This window comes from Cheilinus undulatus, linkage group 15 (assembly GCF_018320785.1).
Source record: "Cheilinus undulatus linkage group 15, ASM1832078v1, whole genome shotgun sequence".
Classification (NCBI taxonomy): Eukaryota; Metazoa; Chordata; class Actinopteri; order Labriformes; family Labridae; genus Cheilinus; species Cheilinus undulatus.
This window is the reverse complement of record NC_054879.1, coordinates 34,159,007-34,174,596: the sequence shown is the minus strand read 5'-3', so window position 1 is coordinate 34,174,596 and position 15,590 is coordinate 34,159,007. Positions and strand designations below refer to the sequence as shown.

The 15,590-nt window shown below is 37.7% G+C and overlaps 3 protein-coding genes across 4 annotated transcripts; all 3 read right to left on the bottom strand.

The window, feature by feature from the left end:
- Positions 1–2,253: 2,253 nt before the first annotated feature.
- Positions 2,254–5,446, bottom strand: zgc:101559 (uncharacterized protein LOC492776 homolog). 2 transcript variants are annotated; one of them, XM_041807768.1, is made up of 2 exons: positions 5,182–5,446; positions 2,254–3,461 (listed from the first exon to the last, which is right to left on the bottom strand). In XM_041807768.1, the coding sequence occupies exons 1-2, from the start codon at positions 5,437–5,439 to the stop codon at positions 3,015–3,017; spliced, it is 705 nt and encodes a 234-aa protein (XP_041663702.1). In that variant the 5' UTR covers positions 5,440–5,446; the 3' UTR covers positions 2,254–3,014. The 2 variants fall into 2 exon arrangements, with proteins under 2 accessions (XP_041663702.1, XP_041663703.1); XM_041807769.1 differs by having other exon boundaries at positions 2,254–3,455.
- Positions 5,447–7,362: 1,916 nt separating this feature from the next.
- Positions 7,363–12,740, bottom strand: kbtbd7 (kelch repeat and BTB (POZ) domain containing 7). Its single transcript, XM_041807719.1, has one exon. The coding sequence runs from the start codon at positions 12,398–12,400 to the stop codon at positions 10,538–10,540; it is 1,863 nt and encodes a 620-aa protein (XP_041663653.1). The 5' UTR covers positions 12,401–12,740; the 3' UTR covers positions 7,363–10,537.
- Positions 12,741–13,963: 1,223 nt separating this feature from the next.
- Positions 13,964–14,678, bottom strand: wu:fc50b12 (uncharacterized protein LOC103911624 homolog). The gene is made up of 3 exons (XM_041806372.1): positions 14,658–14,678; positions 14,372–14,535; positions 13,964–14,198 (listed from the first exon to the last, which is right to left on the bottom strand). The coding sequence occupies exons 1-3, from the start codon at positions 14,676–14,678 to the stop codon at positions 13,964–13,966; spliced, it is 420 nt and encodes a 139-aa protein (XP_041662306.1).
- Positions 14,679–15,590: the final 912 nt, after the last annotated feature.

The window sequence follows — 15,590 nt, the reverse complement described above, 5'->3', positions numbered from 1 at the left end:
GACTGATCAAGAGCCATTTGAAAGATGACAAAACAAAAACGGGCTTACTGTAATTGAACTATGTTGAAATTTTGGCAGTAAAAATTGTATCCCGATTTGGAGCGTGAATATTTGCTATATTTCGATGTAACCAGTCGACGACACACGATCTTAACCTGAGGAGCTGCTAGTTTACGAGATGTCGCAAATGCGTCATCACAGCTATTGCATTTTTAGCACTAGGCCACTGGTCGTCGCTAAAATCCGGTAAATTATTGCCGACTGGGTTTAAAACTGAGCAAATGTCTCATCAACTTCCATTTGGTAGCTGTTCAGGAGCTTGACCTCTAAGACGCTGCATGCACATATGAGGAAATTTTTTGCTGTCCTCCACAAACTTATAATTTCCACTGTTTATATAATGATTATGATTATTATTATTTATCCGCAGCATTAACATAATCATCACTATCATTAGAAAGTTTTTGATAATTTTACAAAATGCCAATTAAGGTAGGTGAAAAAAGTGAATGGTGAAATATTGGGAAAATTTGCTCTGAATTTTTTCTGAACTTTCCTGGAAATTTTAGGTAATTTGTTTTGATATTTTGGGAAATTTTCTTGGAAATTTTTAAGTGCTTTAATGGAAATTTTGGGGATGTGTTTGTATCTTTTGGGGAGTGTAATTATGAGTTTTGTGGGAAATTTGCTTTGAATTCTTTGGCATTTTCATGGAGTTTGGGAGATTTTGGAGAATTTGTTTGGGATTTTCAGGCACTTTCATGGAAACCTGGGAAATGATTTGTAATTTTGAGGTGATTTGATTTGAATTTTGGGAGTGATTTGCTTCAAAATTTTAAACTATTTTCTTTTAAATTTGGTGATGTTATTTGTCAGTCTTTGGGAAACCTATTTTGAACGTTTGTGGAAATTTCAGGAAATTTGTTTGGACATTTGGGGACATTTTCTCTAATTTTTATGGAATTTTGGGGAATGTTTTTGTAAATTTTGGGAAATTTGATGATGAGAAACTTTAAGGGGAAATTTGCTGATTACCAAGAAGTCCAGAACTTTAAAAATCTATAGAGATAGAGGCTTTTTTGTGTCTTTATTCAGAGAGCAGGACAGTGGATAGAGTCAGAAACAAGGATGAGAGAGTTAGGGAGAGACATCAAGAAGAGTAGCCACAGGCTGGACTTGAAACCAGGCTGTCTGCATACATGGGGTGCCCCTAAGACCACTAAGTAAACTGCACCCCAGAAATCTAGAATTTTTGGCCTTAACAAGTGTTTGTGGTTGTCTCAAAATGAATCCCCCATCCCTCTCTGGTTGTGCTTTAAAACTTGTCCTACTAATCCCAAATGAGTGGAAGAAACTAAAACTACATAACAAACAAAAGCTCAGGTCTCGGGGGGTTAAATCATTCCACATAGGATTCATCATCAGAATTAGTTTACAAAGTTGAATCAGATTACCAGCAAGCACCACATTCCCATGTTTCTTATGACGGGGTATATGCAGGAATCTTGAAGTTAATTTTAATACCTTTTTAAGACTTTTTCAAGACCTTCTCAATATTTTTTAATACCTCACTGCCACTTCAAGATGTAACCGTTTACATCAGTGATATAGCTCGCTCTGGCGCTCTCAGAGACAATTTACGAACGCACCCACAACAGCCTAGTTTTTTATGCACCTGTTCATCTTTGTTTTTTAATAAAAATGAAAAAATTCACACACTTTTACGATGTTCTTGGGACTCAAACTCTTGGAAAGCTAATTCAGAAAAAATACTTTCAAATTTAAGACTTTATAAAGTCGTGATAAGACTTTTTAATACTTTTTAAGGGTCTTAATTTTCCCAAAATTGATTGATCACCTTTTAATACTTTTCAAGACCCTGCAGATACCCTGTATGAGAATTCTGCTCCACGCTGGCTGAATGGGTGGATGCAGGATGTCACTTTTATTTTACCTTTGCATTTAAAAATGCCAACCAATAACATAAAGTAAAATTATTCTGTATTATATGCATTTATTTTCTATATTAAGCTAAGATTAAGAAAAACACAAAATAGCCATTAAATATGATCCTCATCCTGACTGCAGTAGATAGCTTACATGAAGTATTTGGTGATAAATCTGCAGTATACCATTAATCATTTTACAGCTAGCACTACAAAGTAATGATACAAAGATTTATTACATGAGTAAAGTACAAGAAACCAAAGATGTACAGATGAAACCACATTTATTGATTTACAGCTTGTTTCCACACATCTTTTCACTGTTGGAAAGTGTTTGCATTATTGTACACATGCAACAAAGGTATCAGTCCTACCTTTACCCATAACATTTTTTCATACAGCTGAGCTTTAACCCTGTCATGCTTTTCAAGTGACTCGTTGATTTGCATTGTGTCCAAAAGTGGCAGCTACATCTTGTCATAAGTGGGCTTTTAGCAAAACAACTGCAGTCAAATGAGCTGGTCATTGTTCATATTATTGTTTAAGAAATTCACATTCTGCAACAGCACCAAAACTCATGCTGCATTCAAAACCAAAGTACACTTCTAAGACTTTTTTAGACCGTTTTACACAGTATTAGTTTCATTGTTGGTCCCCATTAACACTTAAACCTTATTTGTTAAACTTACTGTTTGCATTGAATATTGTGGATTAGATGTGGACAGCTGATTGCATATATATATATTGTCTATACACTTGAATTCGCTTTGCAATATTTTGTGATTTTAAGTGCAATTTTAGCTACAGATTGTTGGTATATGTCCAAAACCATTCATGCACTTGACTGAAATGTACTAATATTGTGCAAACTTAGAGGCCCAAGTGTCACCAGATGTGCCTTGCATCAGGCAGGGAGATATCTAGAACAAGAGAGAGCTTTGTTCTTGATTTTCAAAATCATAAAAGGTGATTCTGCATTGAGACTCAGCTTAAGAAAAAAAAAAAATCCTAAGCAGCATTCAAGTTCCTGGAGGCTGTGATAACCTTAGTTATTCCACACAGATGATCTCAGCACTGACAAATTCCTGACTCGTGCTCTCTCTGGCTCCACATCTGCCTGACGCCACTATCACTCGGCTGCTTCAGTCTCAGGGGTTTGTGGCTTTTCAGTCTATAAGCCAAAGTCAGAAAGATGGCATCTACATGTTCCTTCTCTCCAGGGTCCTTTGCTGAGGTCTCAAATAGTGGGAAGTTATAGCTGTCAGCGAGACACTGAGCAGTCGACGTGGGGACCTCCCGACGGTCCCTCAGGTCACACTTGTTGCCCACCATGATGCGAGGAACCAGAGGTCCCACACAGTGTCGTTTGCATTCCTCGATCCACTCAGGGATACTTTCGAAGGAGGGGAGGCTGGTCACATCATAAACGAAGATGACGGCATGGACGCTACGGTAGTAGTGCTCCACCATGCTCTTCCTGAAACGCTCCTGACCTGCCGTGTCCCAAATCTGCAACTGACACAGCAGAAACAAGTGCCAATGTGGGTTAATTATACAAAAAGGAAAGCCTTTATTTGAAATACACTTTTGCAGTCAACCCATTCCAAAAAGGAATTGACAAACATCAGCCACTGGCAAATAATGTGGGCATAAACTGATGTCAGTAGCAGATGTTTATCTGTTGAGTCATATCAATTTAACGTTGGCATTTAGGACACCTAACTGCTGATTTGGAGAAAAGATGTATTATTGGGCAGAATGTGTGGCCTGTTGGACAAACTCTGGTCATACTTGAAATAAAATGTTGGCATTGTGGAAGGGTTCCACCATAACAAGTAATCAAAAAAAAAAAAAAAAAGGCATTGGCCATCGGCTACATTATAGTATCAACATCTGTTCCATTTTTCACAGTCAATGCATTTCTAAAAAGCAGCACAATATGATGATGATTATTTTTATTAATATATTATTATCATAGTTGTCCTGATTTTGTCCTTTAAATGTAAAGGTAGTTTTTTCTCAACAAATCTTCTTCTGTCATCTTCTAACATTGAAATGTATCACTTATTGAGAACAACAGTTTAGGAAATTAATAAAAAAAAGCTGTTTCTGCTGTGTTCTTTTTATATCAACCTTGTGCCAGCCATATTACCATATAAATTTATTGACTATCACTTTGGTAAAATAATCAACCTATAGGTTCATGGTTGTTCTTGCTTTTTGTAGCTCACATAGGATCATCAATATAAATTTTAGTCTGTTTTGTAACTAGTTAAAAATCTCACAAGAGCTTTCAGGTGTTGTTGTGAATGAATATCCAAAGCCATATTAGCATATAGCTCCTTCAGACATTCTAGGATCTCTTTTTAGCCCTTTAACTTTATCAGAGGTTGTGAATGGTAAGGTGGGTCTACTCTGGCAAAAACAAAGCAGAGTCAACCTCATAGTAAGGCAATGCATACTGATGAAGAAGCAGTCACTAGAAGTACATGACTATTGTACTCAAGTAAAATTGCAGTTACTCTGGTTAAATCTAAGTAGAAGTAAAAGCACCGATTTCAAAAAAAGTATAGGCTAAGTACCCAAAAAAATGACTAAATTATAGTAACTTGAGCAAATGTTATTAGCTACTTTCCACCCTTGGTATTAACATATGACTCTCATACATTCCTGGATCTCCTTTTTACCCCTTTCACTTCATGCTTTTTCTTCTTCCAACTTTTCCTTCTTGAGTCAGTACATACCACTTGTCTGCACAGCAAAACTGCTTGGCAATATATAAAAGGTGATTCTGCATTTAGTCCTATTCTCACCCTAAACTCTGGCTGCAGTACCTTTAAAGAAGAAATCTAACTTGTACGAAAATATTACAAAATAGGATTATATACCAGCAAATATGCGGATTATTGACCTCTTGTAGGTTTCTGGAATTTTAAGCTTGTTTCAATTTGCTCTGTAGGTTTTCTTTTCGAGTCTTATCTACAGTTAAGTGATATTTTAGAGCTAGGCGTTCTCTGGACATGAGGCCTATTTGCAGGTCATTTCAAAAAGTCAGGCCCTTTTGTAGGGGTCCCATCACTACTCATAGCCTCTGGATGTCTGGGGGGGGGGGGTGTCTAGGTTAATCTCTGTCTACTGATGATAGTATTTTAGATAAGCGGCTGTGGTAATCTCGTATGAATTTAAGATGTGACATAATAAAGTGTGGACGTGATTTCAATGATATATCTCTCACCTTGATATTCTCCCCATCGAGCTGCAGCGTCCTCTCTCTGAAATCGACCCCGATCGTTGCCTCTGGGTTTTTCAGGAAAGTACCACCGCAGAACCTGTAAGTCAAACACGTCTTTCCCACATTTGAATCTCCTATGACGATTATCTTGAATATCCGAGCCTGTGTTGAGTCATATTCATAGGTAGAGGAAAGCTCTAAGGAGTCGTTTTGACTGAAAACGGTGTCAAATTCGTCTCCAGGTTTGTTTTCTATTGCCATCGCTCATCTTCTCGCGGTCTGGATGTAACGGCACTGAAACATCGCGAGAATCTGACATAGGGATGAACGTCACAGGAACACAGCCCAAATAAAGACGAATGCCCATAGTTAGCGAGCGTTTTCTTCTTGTTGGTGCCAAATTTCAAATTATGAAGATATGAACTTAAAAAATTAAACATTGTTTGATATGTTTTTGCTTTGATAAACTTCATTAACTCCTAGTTGTTAGTAGTTGTTTGTTTTGCTCCTCCTTTGTTCTTTTGGTGCTGTGAGGAAATGAAGTATTTGATGTAAATCTGCAAGTCATACTTAACCCTCTGCTTCATGGTGATACTGCTCAGATATATTTTGAGGAAACTTTATTGTGGTGAGGGTTGGGAAAGTATGAGACTATTGCACTCAAGTTAAAATTTAGTTTATTTGGTTAAAATTTACTTAGTACAGTAGAAGTAAAACTACTACCCAATTTGGCATTTTATTTTAGGTTTACCTTAAGTACTGAGCAGGGGTGGAAAGTAACAAATTATATTTACTCCAATTACTGTAATTCAGTAGCTTTTTGTGTACTTGTACTTTTTTGAGTAGTTTTGAAATCACTACTTTTACCTAAGTATATTTTGAGTGAAGTATTTATTATATTTTTAAAAGCATCAAATACTAAGCAACAAAATAAACACTAAAAGCCACGACAAGGAGGTCCAAGCTTTTTGCCAACAACATGAAAACAACCGGTTGTTGTTTTTTTTAACTCAGTATCTTGTGTTTTTAACAAATGAAGTACAACACTTCCCCAAAAACGTACTTTGGTAAAAGTAAAAGTATTTATTTTGAAATGTATTACTTTAATAATGCCAGTGGAAGTTCAGAACTCTTCAGCTATGAAGTTAGAAGAGCGTTGGCAACACCATGTGTCTTAGCGGTAAATGATTCCAGTCCATGATTTTCGTGGTCTTCAGCTCCTGTTGTTCCTAAAGGCTTCCACTTTCTAAGAATATCACTTACAGTTGACTGTGGAATATGCACCAGGGATGAAATTACTTGAACCATATTATTGCACAGGTGGTATCCATCACAGTCAGGGTTCCTACATGCTTCTGGAAATCAAAACTAAGACTTTTAAAGACCTGAAGTGAGAAAAAAATGCCACATTTGGCATCAGTTTACAGTCAAAAGAGAATGAATTTTCTTATTTAATCAACTGTTTATGAAATCTCAAATGGAAAGGGTAAAATGATACTTTGGCCATTAATGCCAAGCTTTGAGGATTTCAAGCACATTCAGTGCCTCTATTCTATCAATGTGCTTCATGGTGATATTTATCATAACATATTTTTGCAGGTGTGCTGAGCTGATTCTAGTCAGTTTAACTATTAAAAAGCAGAACAATACTTTTTGTCAGGGAAGACCTTTGTAAAAAGGACAATTAAACATCCAGCACTGGATCCCCTGTATTATGGAGAACATTTATGCAAGACATTTGTGGAGGAAGATGATTAAAATGGTATAGTGTTGGCAAGAAAACAAGGAAATCAGACTTTTTATGGCCTGAAATTTCAAATGTGAAATTCAAGATTATTTAAGACTTTCAAGGATCTGCAGAAACCCTGACAAGTACCATGCTTGAAGTCACTGATCTCTTCAGAACAACCCATTTTTTATCTTAAATATTTCCAAATGTGGACTGCATGGCTAGGTGCTTGATTTCATAAACCTGTAGCAACAGGTCTGGCCAAATACTTTTGTCCATATAGTGTGTATAGATGCACTGTTTTCCTCCTCATTAGCCCAAAATGTAATCCTTCACCTTCTGGTGAAATGTAGATTTCCCTGTTGAATAAAGCTAGGGATGAAATTAATAACACATTGCAACTGTTCAGCATCAAACACTGATGTTTATTTGACACTTACACTTTAACAGCGTTATAATCCAAACCAATCAGCCCTTCCCCTTCACTCATACGCACAGTTAAATAATTTAACATTTCAATTATCCACCTTAAAGCAAGACAACAGTGACAATAACACTCATTTACCAGTTTATTAGGTAGAAATTACTTTGGCTGATGTTGTTTTACAATATATATGTAATCAACACGGGTTTTATGAAGGTTATACTGTTAAGTTTGTGTTTTGAAGAGAGCTGCTCTGTCTAAAGGTAATTTTGTAGCTGCAGTTTTTGGCATTGCAGCAAACAGTTAGACAAGCTTTGTCTACATCTGGTAATAAACTAGCTAATAAACTGGTAACTGAGTGTATGGGAGAGGGTTATAACATGCAGACGACATCCTCCAATTAAAACAATTCATCAGGATACAAAAACGTAACACTTAATGTTTCAAATAAACCTCATTAAATTACTCTTTAGCAATCAAAACCATCTACTTTTACTACATCAAGTCAATCATGGCGGGAGGTTTTTAGGAGCCTCACCCTGAGTCGGCATACAGTGCAGTGGCTTCTACCTTTTATACCGTTTGATATCACAGCACCCCATATGTGATGCCATTATGAGCATCACAGTTAAATAAAGGGACAGATTTGATTTAAAGCCCTGTGAGTGACTTGATATGTTTCAAGTCATAATTTAGCAGCGCTCTTGTATCATCAGAGTGACTTCTTTTACTCAAATTATAAGATCATTTATTCAAGCTAACTTTAATTTCATGAGCACAAACCAGGCATTTTAACAACACAAGCATCAATCATTCAAATGTCCTCATAACTCATTTTTTAATATATGGTGTTACTACAGTGATTCATACTGTACTTTTAGCTCAGCTCTGTCAAGTCTTAACATCACCTTATCAAGTTCACTTGCCTGGCTTTAACATCAGTCCGTTTTGACTGAAATAAACTGACAAGCAAAATATCAAGCATTAGCAGGTTTAATCATTTTAAATTTAAGATTTTTTTGTTGTTTTTCTTCATTTACAGCTGTAAATGAGGAGTCTTTGGGCTTTGATTGGCGGTTAGTCTTATTAGAAGTACATAGAACATAGATTAACCAATTTAGACAAAAATGTTAGCTGCCCTGTTTGAGTAACTTAGCTGGAGTTTACAAAAACAGTAGAACACCCATAGGAGAGGGAACAATGTGGGTGGTGGCCTTTCAGGATGAGTGAAATAAAACAGTGTTTTCCAAACCATTTTAAAGTCTATTAATCTTCATATTTCCTGCAAGAATCTAGAAAGTCTTGGTAGCATCAGAGCATTTTTCATAGTAGAAATTGAGAGTAAAACATTGGGGATGGCTCAGTTCCAGAAATCATTTGTAAGACATGGATTTAACAGGATTCAATGTCTCCGCAGTGAAATGCTCTTTAAAATACGGGTGCTTGTCACTGTGCTAACATGTCTCCTCCTTTCTCTCACACTAGTAGCTCTGACATGTGTTGTTGCAAGGATAGAGGAGCTAGAGCTGTACAGTAAGAAATCCTTGATGTAAGTCCAAAGTAACTCTAGATACTAATGACAGGCGGCACAGCTGTAACAGCTGCCAAAGTGATTGGTAGAAAATTTCATCAGAACCTCTAAATTAGGAACACTTTCAAAACCTTTAAGTTTCTTCCATTGTTAAATATAGATTATTAAAAGCTATTACAGCCTTACCTATTCAAAATGTTTATTTATTAACAAAATCTGTGGGTTAACTCTTCTGATTAGTTCTATTGTTACTTTCACTGATACCCCAAAAAATTCTTGACATAAAAATGATGTCATGATCAGTAACATTGCGGTTTAAATTAAGCAGAAGGGGAAAAACTTGGCTTCAGACCTCTACTCTCGGGCCTCATCTGTTGCATCCTCCTCCACTGCGGGGCCACGAAATGACCTTTGTTTTCCATGTCTCATTACACTGGAGGATTCTCAATAAGTCTATAGCACAACCATATACTTAATATAGTGCAACCGTCTCATTTTTGTTTCAGCTTGTGTGTTTTTTCATTTTTTTATGAAGCACTTATTTCTTTTTTATCCATTTTTAAGTATTTGTTTGTAAAGTGGAATTCAGTCAAGGTGTGAAAACATCTCAGCAACAATAGAGAGAAATGGGAGGAACCAGAGCTATTTTTTTTTTTGAATAAGTATTTTTTAATACTTGTGTCAATGGGATATTTCAGTTATTTTATTCTTATAATTTTGCATAAAATCTAAAATTTTGTTTTCACCTTGTAATGATGGGATGCTGAGTATAGCTAAATGAGATTTTTTTTTCCGACTGTAGCATCAGACTGCAACATAACAAAATTGAAAAAAATGTGAAGGGGGCCTGACACTTTCTGAATGCAATGCTTTATCTCTTGATCCCTTTCCACTACATTACAGAGTAAATCCTGGCAGAATAAACTGTGAATTTAACAGAAACCAAGAGCATGTTAGCACAATAAAAAGCACCCTTGTCTTGTCTCCATCATTCGAATGGGCAGTTTGCATAGCACTGCATTATGGCAAGCATTAAGTCTAGTCATTAAATCCTCCTTTGCAGGTTTCCCTAATTTTATGGGCATATAACACTATATCTTTGGAGTACCCTACATTCAGCTGCCCTTTCTAATGTTCTTAATAATGAGAGAAATAAGGTTTGGCATTTTTTTGTACTTTAATACTAAGAGTAAAAACACCAGAGAGGATTGAGTCAGTCAAAAACTCATTCCACATATCTGTGAAGTCTAGACAATGCAAAAGTTTGTTTACAATTTTAGGTAATTGAAAACAAGAATTTACCTAAATTTGTGTCCCCAAGACTTCTATACTTGTAGGAACTCTTTTGGGAGTTTCCTTAATTTTATAGGGCATCCAATGCTGATCACATCCTCTTTTATTTTTTATAAAGGAAGGGTTAAGGATATTATATTATCCTCTGTGGTGGTAGGACATTGTAATATGGAAGGATAAGATAACTGGAATTTTGGTCATGGTGTGGAAAAAATCCCTTAAAGTATCGCTGATTTATTATTTTTCTATGTCTGCAAAAATTATTAGCCAACTGGAAAAAAGACTTGGCCATAATTGAAGCTGGATTAGTGATTCCTCCTGTTAGACTGAACCCTGTAAAACCCCTTCAAGCATAAGTTAAACTTTTCTTTGACACATTTCACTACCAGTTTTCATCTGAGAAAGAGCTCGAGCTGCCAGAGTCAGAGTCTGGGTCAGTCAGGCCATCAAAATCCCAGTCTGCACTAGAACCACTGTCATCATCCTCCTCTGTGGAGAAGCTGTGGGCAGACCCAAGGCATGCTGGGTACACTCGCGTTGAGACGCACACAGGCCCTAGAGTGGAGACGTAAACCGCCATGACGCTTTTCCACGTGTCTCTGCCCTGGTCGTACTCATGGATGAGGACTCTGTTTTTGTTGTGTTGTAGGAGAGTCTGAGTGAGGAGGAGCAGCTTGTTGTTGTGCTGGATCACCTGGTAATTCAAAGCTCGGCTGTCAATGGGAATGTCGCCCAGTCTCTTCCATTCCCCTTTTGCTGGGCTGTAGGCTTTCACCACGGGAATGTCACACACACATACAATCTGGTCCTGAAAGACGCAGGCCTTGTGAAGCTTGTCTCTCCTCAACGAGCCACAGTGACGCCAGCGGTTCCTCTTGGGATCGTAGCAAAGCATCCTCCTTTTGTTCACTACATAAAGATGATCATTGAAAGCCACCACCTGCATTTTACCTAAAGAATGAGGCAGAGGAGCCACAAATGTCCACTGATTCCTCTGCACGCTGTAACACTCCACCTCCTTCAGCCTGGCATCTGTCACTGGGTTTCTCCCACCCAGAAGGTACACATGGCCGTTAAGGTAGCCCATCCCTGAGTGTATCCTCCCCAGCGGCCTCTCTGCCAGCTCCTGCCAGCTGTTGAGCACCGGGTTGTACAGCCAGAAGTGTTTAGAGAGGTGAGAGGCGAGGTACAAGTTGTTTTCAGGTGTGGCACAGGCGATTAAAGACTCCATAGTGGAGCGTTTGTAATCCTGACTGCTGAGATCCTCCAAAGGAGGAGCCATGAAATACAGATCCTCTGAGTACGGGTCACAGCACATTATGTTGTCATTCGGTAGGCCGAAGAAGAGGATCATTTCTTTAGCGCTAACACCTATTCTGTGCTTTGGTGCGTCTAGACTTGCAGGTACTCCACAGCTCTCCTCTGCTGACCTGTCAAAGAAAGAGGAGAGGTATTTCTCAATTAAAGGCCTTGCCATCAGGCCCTCCAGGTAACACTTGTCCTTCTCGGTGAATAAGTTCCAGCGCACACACTTCAGCGCCTGTAGTGCATCCTCTCTCCTCTGTGGTGCATTGGCTTCGATCCATTGCAAAGCAGCAGAGCACACCTTCCTCTCACAGTCCACATCCAAAATGTTTAAAGACAACAGCTCCTTTAACTGCACCAAATCGAGCTCACAGAGATCTCCTCCGTGACACACTTGGCTGAAGTTCCTTGCTATGAAATTTAGTGCATTCTCCTTTAACTCAGGGTTGTCATATGTGTCTGCAAACTTCAGTATGCCCACACAGTTGGACAGGTCAAGCCTCCTTGTCATGAAGCTGGAGCAAGCATTCCTGATGTACTCAAGCTGGAGCATGTTAGCAGCTGAGTACAGCTTCTGCACGTTGCTCTCCGTGATAGTCACCCTGCCCGTGTAGCAATAATCGATGATGACAGCCATAGACTCCGCGTCTACCCCGCGGATCACCACTCTCTCCTGCATGCTCTCGTTTAACCCCCCGGTGAACATGCTTTTGAAGTACGGGCTGGCGGCTGCGAGGACGTTGCGGCTACACAGGAAATGTTGGTCGATGTCACCTCTCGTTGGCTCTCCTGTGTGCTCCTCTTCACTTTTAACCCCAATAGTCACGTCCCCGAGTAGCCGACAGTCATACATCAACTTCAGCTCTTTCATTAAACCCAGAGCGTGTTTCACGTCCTCCAACACCTCGGGACCGCTGAAGCAATTCAAGACTGAAGCCATTTCTGCAACTTCAGGGAGCAATATTCCTGCTGTTCCACGTCGACAGAGTTCAAGTAACTCCCCTTTTATTCAGCTAACATAATCAGTCTGTGTAATGACACTGACATCCGTTTACAAAAGGAATGCAAACGTGTGCTGAGAAAAAAACATTACCAGCGATTAAACAGCTGACGGTCGTCTATGTGTAGAAAAACTAGCACCTCTCGGTCTCAAAGCGATAAAAATGACGACTCTAAATTAGACGTACTCCATAATTATCCCTCAAGTGTCGCTTTTACCGTAGTATTAATCCTCTTTGATTTTGAGGGATTTGCTGTCAAATGTTTTGAGTGGAAGAGACAACCAGGATTCTCCTAAAATAACAGTGTCAGTTGGTTGGGTTTAGAAATACTTTATCCGCTTATTTCTACCAAAATAAAGCACCGAGCAACAGAATTGTTGTGCAAATATGCCTGATCCAAATCTATTATCTATATGATGACTTTTCATATGATATACACAGTATTACTCATACTATTCAATCTCAGAAACGCATATTCGTCCCTTTAAAGCTTCATTTTAAAAATGTAATATCTTAATTTGAAGGCAGCTTGGCTTGACCTCCGCTCTGGCCGAGATCTCGATCACACAACCTTGCTAGAAAATGCAGCCCTTTGATTGGTCAATGTAAGTGGGTCAAATGGGGCTTGGTTGACAAGAATTCGGTTTAATTTTTAAAAAGGGCAATAATAATAATAATAATGAAAATAACATTAGCAAAGGTAATAAAACTTATGGTATGTTTTTGCTGTTAATTATTATTTTATTATTACAATTATTATAACAACAATATAACACTAACAATACTAACAACAACTTCTGATAGTTGTAGTAATTATAATACTCATTAATAATGAAATAACAATTATAATACTCCCGTTTTTATTGTTATTATTATAAGCAATAATTATGATAATAATAATAATATTATTATTATTATTAATAATAATACTAACAATAATATCAATAACAGCAAAAACAACAACAATAATAATAACTGCTATCATTAAAATTATTACTGGTGCTTTTAGTTTGAAATAACTATAATAATACAGTATACTACTACTACTACTACTGTTACTAACAATAATAATAAAAATAATAATAATTTCCAAAATGCAAATTGCATAATTAATCTACAGTATATCATTTTATTACTTGCATGAGCACAGATATAAAGCAGTACTTAAATTCTGTGGTAATTTTTTAATAAACAGGCCTTTCGACAAATATTTTGTGTATATAGGTCAGTTCGGTAATATTAATCACACATAACAAATATCAATGCAATCCATACTTTAGGACAGGTTCAAATTTATTTTTTATCTTTATTGCAAATCTTTAATTTTCAAACCTACAAGACAATAATATTTATTATAACTAGATGCATGATTAGTTTCACATTTGTTTATTCAGTAAATTCCATTACATATATTTGAGATTATATACAATGCGCAGATAAGTCTTATATGCCTCTGTAGCAGGTACAGCTATAGCAGCAACTATGTGCATTTCTGCCCAGCTTTAAGTGTATCTACGGCTGAGGTCATTAATCCTACGCAGTGCGTCTTTGTTATGGATGGTCTTGTGGACTGTGATTATAAAGGGGAAGGCGGAGGGCAACTCCACTCTTTGACTCAGCCTCTGGTGGCCCCAGTGGAGGCAGCGCAGCCTCTCCGCCAGATCCCGTCTGCCTGCTCGCTCCAGCCCATTCTGCAGAACCTTGGTCTTGTTGGGCTTGTCCCATGACTTTTCATACCTGTGAGAAAAAGATAGGAATCAAACACTCTGGGATGCAAATTTGAGAGAAGTTAACCTTTAACTATGAGGTAGACACACCTATGTTGATCTACTTGTAAACAAGTAAATCCATAACTCACAAGTATTTTGCAAGCATTTAAAGTCTTCAGTAAAAAACAAAATACATATTACCAGCTCTCTAACATTGTCCTGGCCTGGAGGCTTTTCTCTTTAGATTTGATGTGGAACTGTGTGATCTCAGTTCTACTGAAGCCAAGCTCATACGCCAAAACTGTCCACTCAAAACCAAGCTGCTTGGAAATCTCCTGCATAGTCTTCATGTTAATTACAGCATCCTGAAAACAACAGCCACATCAATTACAAAGGAAAAGTGATTTCAAATTGATTTAATAACACAAAGTTGCCAGTGAATACCTCTTTTAATTTCAGATATGAGAGAAATGTTGAAACAATGTACCTCTTGAGCTTTGTTTGGCATTATCTCAAATTCAGAAGATCAGCACTGCAAACCACACTCTACTGAACTGTCTTCACAGACCTATTTCAGCATTAATCTAGTTAAAAATACATCTCTGCAAAGATTACACAGCATAATAAACTTATAATTACCATCAAAGATTTTATTTACTTACCCAGAGGTACAGTTAGCTAGAAATGAGCATGGTTTGAGTGTTACTGGGGAGACTCATCATCAACACACAAATCTGTTAAACATTAATCACTTCAGCCTCAGGGTCCCCTCCTGAGGAAACAACCATCAGGTTAAACCACATATAACGGCTACCAGGTAAACAAATGTGCTAACGAGTGAATTCCCTACAATTGTGTTTGCAGACAATGCAACATGGCTTACACCACATGTAAAATAGCCTTGGAATTGCACTTTTACTAGATGTGCAATTTAGTTTCTTTGGCTTTTTATTAGTTGGAATTCCCCTGAGAGGATTTACCGAGATGAAGCTCTAAAAGGTGCTTCACCTTTTGGCCATATCACTTTAACTGTTGACATACACTATATGGACAAAAGCATTTGGCCACACCTGTTAATTACTGAATTCAGGTGTTTCAACCAGACCCTTTGCCACTAGAGTATAAAATCAAGCACCTAGCCATTCAGTCATGTTAACATGCATGGTGGCCGAATACTTTTGTACATATACTGTACCTTTGATAATTGGAATAGATGACTATTAGTGTCAGAACTGTATGTGGTGTTACAACATATCTTTAATATTTATCTCAGGAAAATGGGCTTTAAACTGAGCATCAATGCTTATTAAAATAGGTCATTTGAATATAGCAGGGACTCAAATTTTTTCTTAAAGCTCCTGTGTGAAACCTCTGATTTTTGTTGATGTTGGAGCCCCCTGTATACAAAGAGGAATATCTT

What these genes read in the sequence shown, in the direction of transcription:
- zgc:101559 (XM_041807768.1), bottom strand. Translation starts at nt 5,439, where the DNA reads ATGGCAATAGAAAACAAACCTGGAGACGAATTTGACACCGTTTTCAGT. An exon ending in TCGATGGGGAGAATATCAAG is followed by an intron (nt 3,462 to 5,181) that starts GTGAGAGATATA and finishes CTGCTGTGTCAG; the next exon opens with TTGCAGATTTGGGACACGGC.
- kbtbd7 (XM_041807719.1), bottom strand. Translation starts at nt 12,400, where the DNA reads ATGGCTTCAGTCTTGAATTGCTTCAGCGGTCCCGAGGTGTTGGAGGAC.
- wu:fc50b12 (XM_041806372.1), bottom strand. Translation starts at nt 14,678, where the DNA reads ATGCCAAACAAAGCTCAAGAG. An exon ending in TGCCAAACAAAGCTCAAGAG is followed by an intron (nt 14,536 to 14,657) that starts GTACATTGTTTC and finishes TGTTGTTTTCAG; the next exon opens with GATGCTGTAATTAACATGAA. An exon ending in AGGACAATGTTAGAGAGCTG is followed by an intron (nt 14,199 to 14,371) that starts GTAATATGTATT and finishes TTTTTCTCACAG; the next exon opens with GTATGAAAAGTCATGGGACA.